The 12211-nt window shown below is 37.8% G+C and overlaps 2 protein-coding genes across 5 annotated transcripts; one reads left to right on the top strand and one right to left on the bottom strand.

Moving 5' to 3' along the window:
• The first annotated feature begins 357 nt into the window (after positions 1-357).
• On the top strand, positions 358-8264 carry LOC140959677 (uncharacterized). 3 transcript variants are annotated; one of them, XM_073417626.1, is made up of 8 exons: positions 358-700; positions 782-844; positions 945-1031; positions 2222-2264; positions 2354-2461; positions 7004-7077; positions 7178-7276; positions 8010-8264. In XM_073417626.1, the coding sequence occupies exons 1-8, from the start codon at positions 485-487 to the stop codon at positions 8082-8084; spliced, it is 765 nt and encodes a 254-aa protein (XP_073273727.1). In that variant the 5' UTR covers positions 358-484; the 3' UTR covers positions 8085-8264. The 3 variants fall into 3 exon arrangements, with proteins under 3 accessions (XP_073273727.1, XP_073273726.1, XP_073273725.1); XM_073417625.1 differs by having other exon boundaries at positions 359-700; positions 2227-2461; positions 7178-7270; XM_073417624.1 differs by having other exon boundaries at positions 361-700; positions 2227-2461.
• A 515-nt stretch (positions 8265-8779) lies between these two features.
• On the bottom strand, positions 8780-11498 carry LOC140960366 (protein INVOLVED IN DE NOVO 2-like). Of its 2 annotated transcripts, none has more exons than XM_073418616.1 (2): positions 11368-11498; positions 8780-9835 (listed from the first exon to the last, which is right to left on the bottom strand). In XM_073418616.1, the coding sequence occupies exon 2, from the start codon at positions 9821-9823 to the stop codon at positions 9002-9004; it is 822 nt and encodes a 273-aa protein (XP_073274717.1). In that variant the 5' UTR covers positions 9824-9835; positions 11368-11498; the 3' UTR covers positions 8780-9001. The 2 variants fall into 2 exon arrangements, with proteins under 2 accessions (XP_073274717.1, XP_073274718.1); XM_073418617.1 differs by lacking the exon at positions 11368-11498 and adding an exon at positions 11181-11301.
• Positions 11499-12211: the final 713 nt, after the last annotated feature.

Below are 12211 nucleotides of genomic sequence, written 5' to 3'. Positions count from 1 at the left end.
AAATGTGAATCAAAATATAATTATAACAAATAGTGAGAGACTATATTGCAATTTTGTTATATGAATTAAAATAAATAAAAAAAGATCTCATAGGAATTGAACCTAATGATGTCTAAGAAACAAATACTATATCCGTTAAACTACACGTGATTTGCATTGAAGTTTTAAAACTTTATTAATATATATAATTATTAAAACAGACTATGATATCAAGAGTTAGTTACTTTAAATATGTCAAATTTAATAAGAAAGTATAGATAGTATAGATATGATAAAATAAAAATGCAATATTATTTTAAAACTTGGAAGAAAAACAATTTTTTCATCCAGAAAAAGGAGAAAAAAAGAAGAAAACAATTCTGTGAAGGGCAATTTCATCAAATCAGCTCTCCTCGGCGGGATAGCCACACGTTCCAACAGCAAAACCGCACAAAATATACTCTTTCCCTCATAATATCATTTCCTGTCACTATCTCCGCCGTCGATGGCCGTAGCGCCTCGGGTGAGCGGCTCGGCCGTTGTCGAGCTCTTCCGCGCTGGATCCCCATTCTCCGTCCGTGTCCCCACACGAAGTTACGGCGTCTCCTCCTCCCCGTCCGCCACACGCAGCAACAGTAGTCAGCTCGAAGGACTGTCCTGCGTCTTTGTCGGGAAAATTGAAACCGCCAGTCAAGAGACGCTAGAAGCTCTTTATTGTCAAGTCAGTTACCAGTTACTCTGCGATTCGCTTTTAAATTAATTTTGTGCTATTTTCACTTATGTAGCTGTTATGTAATCCTAGGCTCGGGATGCTTATTATAGCGGCGAACCGTTAATAGTGGATGACATGTTTGATAGAGTTGAGGTAAGTTAGATTCATCTCGGTGAGATATTTTGTGTTATGAATTATGATTTTTCTTTGTTTGTCTGGATGTGTACTGATGAAAGAAAATTTCGATTTGCAGCTAAAGCTGCGGTGGTATGGATCAAAGTATGTTATAAAGTATCCACGCTGCAGTCTCAGGCGGCAATCCACTTATGCAGATGCTAAGGTAATTTTGAAGTTTCTTTCAACTGATGGTATATTGTAAAGTTATCTACATTATGATGCCATCACTTTTGTTTTGGCTTGTACCGATTCAAAATTTCACTGCAATTGCCTTAAAAATCTGTATTTTCTTGAGTAAACTGTGAAATTTAGGTGGATCTGAACAATTTGTGAATTATGTGTTTTGCTGCTGAGTGTTAAATGCTAAATTGAATGATCCTTAAGTGTGTATTGTGTCTTGGAGCTTTCTAAGTTCAAGTTAGGGGTATTCATCTTAGTATTTTAAAACGTGGTGCATCATGGAATAGCTGGGGCAAAACTATGTCATCATTTTCATTTAAGGGCACAAGGGATGTTTAGCTGGTGCAGCTCATCACGATTGCAAGCATATTGTTTTGATTTACAACCAAATGATCTTCTAATTTGGGCTATAAATTGAAGACTTGTTCAATTCATTCTTAGCAATGATGCTAAACCAAATCTCTAGCGACTAATTCTGTGGTTTTAATGAATGATAATTCTATTTGGTTTTGTATTTTATTTTTTGGTATGGTAAAAAGGAAATCATACAGTTTGGGCGGTAATAAGTAGGTTAAGAATGGACAAAGTTTTATGGCAGAAAGGAATGAAAGATTGTTTCAATTTTTATTCATGATTGTTTTTGTGCTCATGACAGTATCTGGAACCATTTTCGATAGTGTTGTAGGAAAAAAAGGTGTTTGGGATTATATGTACTGTGAATTTCAATTAAACATTTGCTAGCATTAATATTTGGGGTTGGAGATTATTCAGATATTATGAAGATTCAGATGCAAAGGTTTGAGGCTAATTACTAAATAAAGCTGAAGACAGACTTCTTAGTGTTACATATTTTGAATCCTGAACATCGGATCACATATTTTGCTAATATTTTATCAGAGGTATAATACTGAATGGCTTGATCCGGCCAAGTATGTAAAGTACTAAAGTAGATAAAGGGTAAACGTTAACTCCTATCCTTTTGGTATGCTTCATAGTGGAAAGGTCTGCTTAATGTATGTTTTACAACATTGCTAATTATATTTTGATTTAGTAATTTTATGTAAGCCGAGCACGTATTTCTAGTTCAATGGATCATTGTTTTTTGTTTTCGTCTACTCATTGATCATTGTTTTTTGTTTTCGTCTACTTGAATATTCTACAACATGAATGTAGGGCAGGAAGATCCTTCACAAGTTTTTGCATTGGCAAGCGTATGGTTGTTATTTCTTGGTTTTGGGTCATTTGCCTGTCTTGTGCCTATCATATACATAGTAGCTCAGGTTTATCAAGATGCATTCGATTCAGGAATTTCGCCTGCTGATCAAGCTTCTGCAGTGGAGTTTCTTGCCCCGCTGAATGGTATCTTGTTCATGTTGGGGTTTGTCATAGGCTATCCAATTGCTTCAGCTTCTGGTACTTTCAATTCTAATGCTATACCATGTTCTTGCATATTATTTTGGAATAATAATGCAGTGAGATTTTACTACTCTTATGGATATGTGCTTGCTGTGAACATGAATATTTTCATGTAGCCTCAATCTTGTTTTTGTGTTCTTTGTACATATTTTATATGCAGAGTTTTCACTATTTACAGATTTATTAAAAAAGTAGGTTAGTTCAGAGTTCCGTGAGTACAATTAGCATCTGATACTTCAATTTTTTGGGTCATTTTATTGACAAAGCAGCGTTGCCTCTAAAATTTGTAGGATGACAAGATTGTATGGATAGTTTGGATTGGTATATTTAGAATTCTCTGTGGGCATTCATTGTTGAAAGTTTCTAAGTGGCCATCCCCATATGGGCCGGGGCCTTTCACTGACATCAGCAATTGGGACCTCAGTGCTCGGGCCCAATGATTCTGAGATAATTGGACCCAATTGATCTGGATTCATAACACGTCCCGCCTCTTCAAAAATCGTCTGTCCTCGAGACGAAAATCTTGAAATCATAGCGTTCTTCCCTTCCAACGCACTAGCAGCTGCTTACAAGATTTTCCTTTTTTTCTGTTGAATGGCCCAACCAGAATCAACTCCGGTTCAAACGTCAAAAACAAATCAGCCTCCAATTCAGTAGGCAATTTCGTCTCAGCATAGTTCTTTCCCACTGCTCTTTTAAGCCATGATACATGGAAAACAGGGTGCACCTTAGACCTTTCAGCCACTGTACTCGATAAGCCACCGATCCCGCTTTCTTTAAAATCTTAAAAGGTCCGTTGTACCTGGCTGCAAGCTTCTGAAATACCCTTGTACATACTGAGTTTTGGCGGTGTGGTCGTAATTTTAAATACACCATATCATCATCTTGGAAATGGACCCCCCCCCCTGGTTATTTGTTAGCGTATTTGATCATCTGCTGTTGAGCTTGGTCAAGATTGTACTTGTGCTGTCTCAAAAGTTCTTCTCGATCCATCAAAGCATGAGAAACCGCTGCCACCACTGTTTCACCGGGTAGGAACTTGATCACAATAGGTGGTTTTTGCCCATACACCCCCCGCTGACGTTTGGTAAGAAGTGTCCTACCAGCACTCAGCCCAATGTAGCCATTGTGCCCAATTCTTAGGCTGCTCAGAACAGAAACAACGCAAATAAGTCTCTATGTACTTGTTCAATACTTCACTTTGGCCGTCAGTTTCAGGGTGTTATGCAGTGCTCGTTTTTAGTCGAGTACACCCTGTAGTCTAAAGAGTTTAGACCAGAAGAAACTCATGAACACCGCATCTCTGTTACTTCTTTGGAAATCCCTGTAATTTAACCACATTTCTTATAAAGATTTCAGCCACCTAGCTTGCTGTGCAGGGGTGCTTAAGTAAGAGGAAGTGCCTGTATTTGGACTGTCAATCGATCACTATTAAGATAACATCATGAACCTTCAACTTTGGCAGCCCAATAATAAAATCCATGGCCAAATCTTCCCAAATTGCTTCCGGGATAGCTAATGGTTGCAGCAATCACGCGGGTGAGGTAGCCTCATACTTTTGTTTTTGACACACGTGGCACTCAGCCACAAACTTGCACACATCCCTCTTCATTCCCTGCCAAATAAAACAGTTTGCCCGTATTTTATATGTTCGCAAAACTCGCACATGTCCCCAACTGAAGTGGCATGAAAGTCAATCAACAATTTCGGAACCCACGACGATGCTCGAGGAATCGCCAACCTTCCTTTGTACAGTAGGCATCCATTGACTAAGGAGTAATGCTTGGGACTGCCATCAGCCATGTTAAGATTTTGTATGACTTGTAGCAGCTCCAGATCATCAAATACAACTTCCTTGATAATATGGCCTAAATATTCAACTTGTCTCAACCCAAACTGACATTTCTTCTTGTTCAAGACCAGCCTATTAACCTGCAATACTTGCAGCACCATCTCCACATGCATGACATGATCCTCCCACCCTTCACTATAAATCAGAATATCGTCGAATAAAATTAAAAACAAATTTCCTCAATAAGGGCGAAATACCTCATCCATCGTGGCTTGAAAGGTGGCTGGGGCGTTTTTAAGCCCGAAGGGCATGACCAAAAATCCATAGTGACCTTCATGCGTCCTAAAAGGCATTTTGGATATATCATAATCCTGGACGCGAATATGGTGATATCCTGATTTAAGATCCAGTTTGCTAAAATGTGTAGCACCGTGCAGCCCATCAAATAACTCCTCGACCACTGGAATCGGGTACTTATCTGAAACTATGATGTCATTTAATGCTCGGTAGTCTACATAAAAACGCCGACTGCTATCTTTCTTTTTAACGAGCATCACAGGGCTCGAATACGGACTGTTGCTGGCTTGAATCACACCAGACTTAAGCATATCTTCCGCCATTCGTTCAATCTCATCTTTCTGATGGTGGGCATAGCGATATTATCGCACCGATACTAAACCACACCCTTCTTTACTACTGATAGCACGATCTTGCCACCGACGTGGGGGTAGCTCATGAGGTTCTTGAAATACCTGCTCTTACTTGTCAAGAACATTCTTCATCGCTTCATCACACTGCCTCCCTCCTACCTTTGGCTACTCCCCTTCACTGTCATTCTACTTCAACAAGACTGCCCCTCAAAATTCCACCTCACCAACCTTAGCAATTGACTTGAGAGATACCGTTGATGTGCTAAGGGATGAATCTCCTGTAAGTCCACTGTCCGCCCCCTTCCAATTAAATCTCATCTGCATTTTTGCCCAATTTAGTAACACGTTTCCCTAGGTGCGAAGCCGGTCGACCCCTAGAATTAGAGCAATGCCGCCTAGCTCAAACAGATAACCCTCAATTTGAATTTGACAGTGTCCCAAATCCACCTTCAACTCCTTGCACACCCCCTGACACGATCCGCTACACCCATCCCCGAGAACACACTCTCATCAACCACCAGCCCCAACTCCGTAATCAAGCTTCTCGAGACGAAGTTGTGGCTTGCACCACTATCCACCATCGCTCAATGTAGGCATCAATGGGTTGCTGCTTCTGTTTCAACGAAGCCTTTAATTCAAATGGATTTGCATTGTATCCGCTGCACCGCTTAATCAACTCCTCCCCAAATCGATACCAGTTCATGTTTAGAAGCCTCACCTGAAGCAACGAAACCAGTGCACACTGGATGTTTGCATACGGATGCAAACCAGTTTGAGCCTACACTCAAAGGGGGTGTTATGGACTTCAAAATACTGTTCTATCTTCCCCAGCCATCCTAGCGGATCATCACCTTCAAACCCAGGTAATTCAATCTTTCTCATTGCTATCCTCACCTCCTCCGACACTTCTTCTCGCCCTCCTTTGCCTGTTGCCGCCGCACTTTCTGCCTTCTCCTGTGTTTTACCCCTGCTCCTGGTGGGTTTTCGTTTCCATCGTGTGCTGGCCATCGTATTCCGCCGTTCCTTCGAACCTAGCAGGCCGGACCAATGTTATGACCTAGCAATATCGCGCATTTCAATATATATATATAAGAAGATTCAAACACCAGAAATGAAATATTGTATTGAACTGATAATATGTTCCCAGAGTATGAAGACTCTGTACAACTCCTGTCCCTAGTCGAATGCCAGTAACTTGCTCAACAAAAATATAACTGAATGATTCCTTCTACCCAACCCCTCATTTTTTTATATCCTCCTTCATGTGTTCCCCCTTCCCCCCCTCCTAAAATACACGTTTAGAATCTAGGGCCGGGGCCTCACTCACATCAGCAATTGAGCCCCAGTGCTGGGGCCTAATGATTCTGAGATAATCGGACCCATTGGATCCAGATTCATAACAGAATGAACCTTCATATTGTAAAGCATATGATTATTAGAAGTTAGAGCAAAAGTAAACCTTTTTGTCTGCTTTGAAACTGTGGGAATGGATCAATTATATCTTATTCATGAACATCCTGTCTATCAATAAAGGGCGATCCATATCATGTGACTTAGCTTACTAATATTGGATCTTAGTTTGGCTAAGTTGAGTGCTCAGTTAGTGCAACTCTTGTAAAACATTTGATATTTTAAATATTATTTTTCAATTTGTAATCTCTTCTAAAATCATTTCTAATACCTTGCATTTTATTTTTTTGCAACTGAGTCGTGCTTAGAATGAACTTAGCCATATTTAGCCTACAATTTCAACGAGCAGAAACCAGTTTTGGTGCTTGACCACTGAAAAACACAACTTTTTCCACCGAACTTTTCCAGTCGGTTTTGATGCCAAAATATTGTGCAAGATTGTTCAAGAGACCCTCAATTGTACAATATTATGAAGAATCTGGAAAATAATGGCTTATTATACTTGGATTATTATGTGGTCGGAGTAATGATCGTGTCTTAAATCAAACCTATGCTTGCCAGCTGTTGCTCCTCAAACATATGGAGCAGAAAAAGTTTGAATTGATATAATTTTCACACACACATTATTTACTCTATAGGAGTACATGAAGGGTGTGATATTCTCTCTAATCCGGTGTTTTCTTATAGTTGGAGCACTTCAAGGGCTCTGGAAAAATGACTTGGTTGCATTAAAGGGGGCATGCCCAAATTGTACTGAGGAGGTGTGTTTTCAATTGTTCTATTTCCATGTGAAAGTTAGCAGTTTTATGCATAATATGTGCCCTAGATCCTTATAACAGTAAATATTACATATACACGCAGGTGTTTGCTTTTGTTAGGTCAGATCAGCCTAACCAATCCTCTCATCGAGCAGAATGTCACATATGTGAGAGCTCCTTGGAATTCCGAACCAAGGTTGAGGTATTTAACTGTACTTCAGATGTTTTATGTTAAACAAAAATCGTATATTCCACTGTTTCTCTCTGTGCTTGATTTGGACACTTTTAGAATAATTTTGAGGAATTTAATTACTTAAAGATTGCGTTCATTGAAAAAGGGGGGAATACATGTGTATGGGACAAATATCCAAAGATTTTGTGCCTCTGACGGTGAGAAAACGGCATTCACATGGCCAAGACTGTCAATTTATCAGATTGGGTTTGCAAATGCGGCTTGGTAGATGCTACGTATATGTGTAGTGTCATCATCTACTCAACACATGACACGTGTGTTGAGTGATGAATCATGACCACTCATCCATACATTATGTTTAAATGAGTGACTATGATATATCCACTGACCACACTTGTCATGTTCTGAGTGGGCAAGGACACTACCCATGTGGTTAGCATGAACAAAACTTGCAAATGCTACCGATTACGTGAGTGGTTGATGTCTCAAATAGGTGCACAAACACTAATGGATGCCCTTCTCTTCTCACCTCTTTCCTCGCTCCGCCCTCCCCTTCAGTGAGATTATTTGTTCTGGGATGACCGTGGATGTATTGGATTTGAGAGTTGGAGCTTGACAATGAATTAAGAAATTACATGCACAGAATGTGTTCATATTTGTGACAATGTCACATGGTTAGGAAGAAAATTTGAACAAACTACATGGTTCATGTAACTGATTTGATGTTAATTTGTTCATGCAGCAATCTATCTCAAGACCAGGTAGCCGATGGGTTCATGGTCGTATTTACTTGATTCGTCCCAAGAGTCGATACTAGAGATGGTCCTGAACCGATTGACAAAATTTCATTCTTGATTTACTACAGCCTTTTGTACAGGAAAACAATGATTTATGATCTTATATGTAGGAAATTAGCAATAGAATTACAGCATCACTTGCAAATACGTACTTGGTTTTATATGATCTTTGCTGGTACGTTACTGTTGGGTTTTTGCAATTACAATGAGTGTGTGTTGGTGCGTTAGACGATAAATCAACAACAGCATCTGAAAAATCGATTAGCCTTTAAAGTTGATGAAAATAATTTTACAAAATTTGTATATTGAACTATACACTATGAAGGAAAAGAAGATTAGTAATATGTGTTGAAATGTGGATGTGCCAATATTTAAATTTATACTCCCTTTGTATTATTAATTGTGGTCTAAAATGTAAATCGCAATAATTTTTAAATGTGATCGTAATATTATAAAGAAATATACAGGTGCGAGAACCATGCCGAATGACCACTAATTCTTGTAAAAATCTAATGTACAAGTTTAAATGGGAGTCGCATCATAGTGTAACAAAATTTATGACCAATCAAAAACTGATAAACGAAGCACAGGCGAACAAATTTTCACATAATCTTTTCCCACATCTGATCCTATTTGTATCCCAAAATATCAGGTATGGTAGCATACTCGTGTTTCCTTGGATTCTAACATCAAAGACTGTTTGGAGAAGATCCCAGATCCACAAATCATCAAAATGTAAAGCCAGCACCAAAACATTGGGACATCAAATACACAACCAGAAAAGTCCAGGGAACAAACAAGCTAGAGTCCCAGAAAAGGAGATTAAACGGGAGCCGAGCAATGGCAGAACCAAAACTAGATAATTAACACGGTACATTTTCAATCTAGCAAAAGATAAGCACATCTAATCGTTCAGTCTTGCACAAGGCCAAAGGCCTCAAGGGGTGTTACCATGCTTGGTTTCAAGTTCATCAAGACGTGCCCTCAATTCATCTATGGTGTTAGCCAAATTGGTGATGAGTAGGGCATTTTTCCGCTTCTCATCTGCTTCTATGTCGGCGATAGTTTTCAAGTCTCCGCTCTTCCTGAGATATTCACCCAAGATACCCTTTGAATCGAAATCATCGTCTCGTGCAATCCAACCGTAGCATTTGCCCACCGAAAGTGGAGCTGCAACATAGTCCTTCTTGCCGTGATGATCAAAATCAAATTCCTTCTCAAACATCATAGCATTATAGAATCCGCTCCAATCTTTTTTGAATTCCACCAATGCATATCCTGGATTATCTTTATCATTCGGCAGTAGTCTAACTCTAAAGGTATCAAACCCTTTCCTCGCCAGATCATTTTTGAGGCTAGAGCTACTTACACCTACATTTGCCAGAATTCCAATCCACGGCCACACAAACACATTGTTTCCCCTTTCTCCAGGAGGAAGGTCAAGAGTCAATCCCGTTAATACCGAAGATAAATCGTCACGAAGAAGATGATTCTTCATGTACTTGACAAGACTCAAGTGCTTACCCTTGTGCTTGATATCCTTGTTCTGTGATCCCTTAGCAACATCAGTGGCATGTTGAAGGAGGTCCTTGTATTGATAGACAAGCTTTTTCTTTCCGGGGCAGTATGGACACCTGTACAGTGCGTCTGAAAACTGAACTTTCACATGCCCATCCTTTAACAGCTCATAGCATTGATCAACATAATCCTCTAACTCAGATTCACTTATATCGGTTTCATCTTCAGATGAGGAAGACATCTTTCATAAAATCTGAAAGATAGATAATAGGCATTAAATGTAAGATAATAGGACGTCAATTATCCTTTAACCAAAACAGAACATCTTATCTTGTTTGTTTCACATTACATTCAACGAGTCTCGAGAAAGTACTAAAAGTTATTCAAATTTTGAAAATCTTCTGTGAACAATGTCATCAATGGCCTTTTGTTGGCTGAAACCTAGGTGCAAGACAAGGCACACATTTTGACAAAACTAGACGCAATAAAACATGAAAGTTTAGAATCAAAATACATTGGAAAAATAGTACCACGTATACTTAACAACCCTATTGAACATGATAAAAAAAATTTGGCAGCCTGGATTTCGATAGGATTGGAGGAGATTTGGAGACAGAAATATCATTCTATGAGCACAAATGAACACTATACCATTGCATTTCACCATGTATTATTAACTACTACATAATTGGGCCTTTAATCATGTTCCGTGGAAAAGGCACATGCCTACTAAAAGCTACACCTTGTTTTGCCACTAGGAGCAATGAATGATGTTTGTAGCACGTCTTCAGCCTAGTCATATGCCTTATCGACTTTTAATAACTATGGACTCAACAGATACTTGTAAAGATATGATATAGTGAATTTTTACAGCGTCGACTAAATTCTTGCAACTACACTTACAGTTTGCAGTTCTAACATCAAATGCACAAGTATTTATTCCACAAAAATATGATTCCAGAAAGCCTTAATCACACTGTTTCACCTCACAGGTCTGTCCTTCAATTTTTTAAAAGAAAATGTAGTTATTTTCCCTTTGATTTGTTTTTTTTTCTTGGTCCTCTCATCAATGAACTCCAAGAACCAAATTCAGTTATTTCCAAATTCCACATTTATCAAATCTATCAGCAACAAACAGATACAGTATCAATTTGATCCGCAGCACACAAATGAACTAGGAAACATCCAGTATGCCACCAAATTCCAGAAGGACAACATATTTTCCTTTTTAACAGGAAAAAAACCTTGAATTACAAAACCGAAAACAATTTGCCTCTATAACCAAGCAAGCACTAATTCCTTTTGCTAGTCGGAAAATGTCATCCTTCTTGGTTTCTTTTGGAAATTATGCCTAAAGGATGCCTATATAGAATGTACTTATAATATCTTTGCACCAGAAACAATGAGTAAAAAATCTAGCCGGTCAAAGAAAAAATTCATAATCAGAAAAATGTCAAGAACCATTTCTATGCACGAAAATCCCAAAAATGCCAGCTATAGACTGTTCATATACAAAGGGGGAAACCCAAAAAAAAAAAAAAAAACCCAAACCCAAAGGAACAAGTATGGATCTTTTATTCTCTCCCTTTTCCGAGTACCTCATCAACTGTCCAGACTTCGAAAGCAGATAATAGATGCAAAAAGGGGGAAAAAGGGAAAGGAAACAACCACTAAATTCTGGGATTAAACACTGGAATTTTGTTCACAAAACCAAACCAAATAAAGAGCCAGCAGAGATTAATTCAAACAAACGACAATGATTGCAAGAAAGAGAGGAAAATACACCTCAAGTAACTGAAGAAGATCACAGAATTGAGTAGCATACGACAACAGTACACTACTCGTAGTCGTGGTTTATGTCTGTGAGTTTCAGAAAAAGTCGGCAAGGAAAATGAAACCGTGGAAAATGCAAATTTCAGAAAAATATTTCAATTAACATTCAGTACATAATCATAATTTTTTAGGATTCAATACATCCATATTTTCAGTTTTAAATCCTCATAAAACAAAATTTATAATTTTATCCTTTATTATTTAAATAAATATATTATTTTATCCACAAAAATTATATCTCTCTTCTCCATTTAAAATATAATTTTAAAAAAATATTGTTTGTCAATTATCATGGAATAAAAGTAAATACTTATTTTGACATACAAAGTACCTATTATGGTGTTTCAGATACTTGATTTCGCTCTTTAAATACTCCAAATATATAAGAAAATACTATATTTTCGAGCATTCAACATAAATTCAGTCATTGTTGATCTTTTCATGAAAAATGTATTATGATGATTTATTCATGTCATTTTATTTTTTTTAAAAAAATAGGTCATCACTCATCATGAAATAAGATTAAGTATTCATTTTGACATACAAAATATCTATTTTAGAGTTCCAAATGCTTGATTTGACTCTTTGAATACTTCAAGTGTGTAAGAAAATACTGGATCTTCGAGCTATCACAATAAATTCAATAATTGTTGATATTTTCATTGAAAATGCGTTAAGATGACTTATTTATGTCATCTAATTTTTGAAAAAACACAGTTTCTCACTCATTATTGAATTAGGAAAAGTACTTATTTTGATCGATAAAATACATATTTTGGAGTTCCCAAATATTTGA

This window comes from Primulina huaijiensis, chromosome 15 (assembly GCF_012295235.1).
Source record: "Primulina huaijiensis isolate GDHJ02 chromosome 15, ASM1229523v2, whole genome shotgun sequence".
Lineage (NCBI taxonomy): Eukaryota > Viridiplantae > Streptophyta > Magnoliopsida > Lamiales > Gesneriaceae > Primulina > Primulina huaijiensis.
Note: the sequence above shows the minus strand (reverse complement) of the source record. Positions and strands in the feature narration are given on the sequence as shown.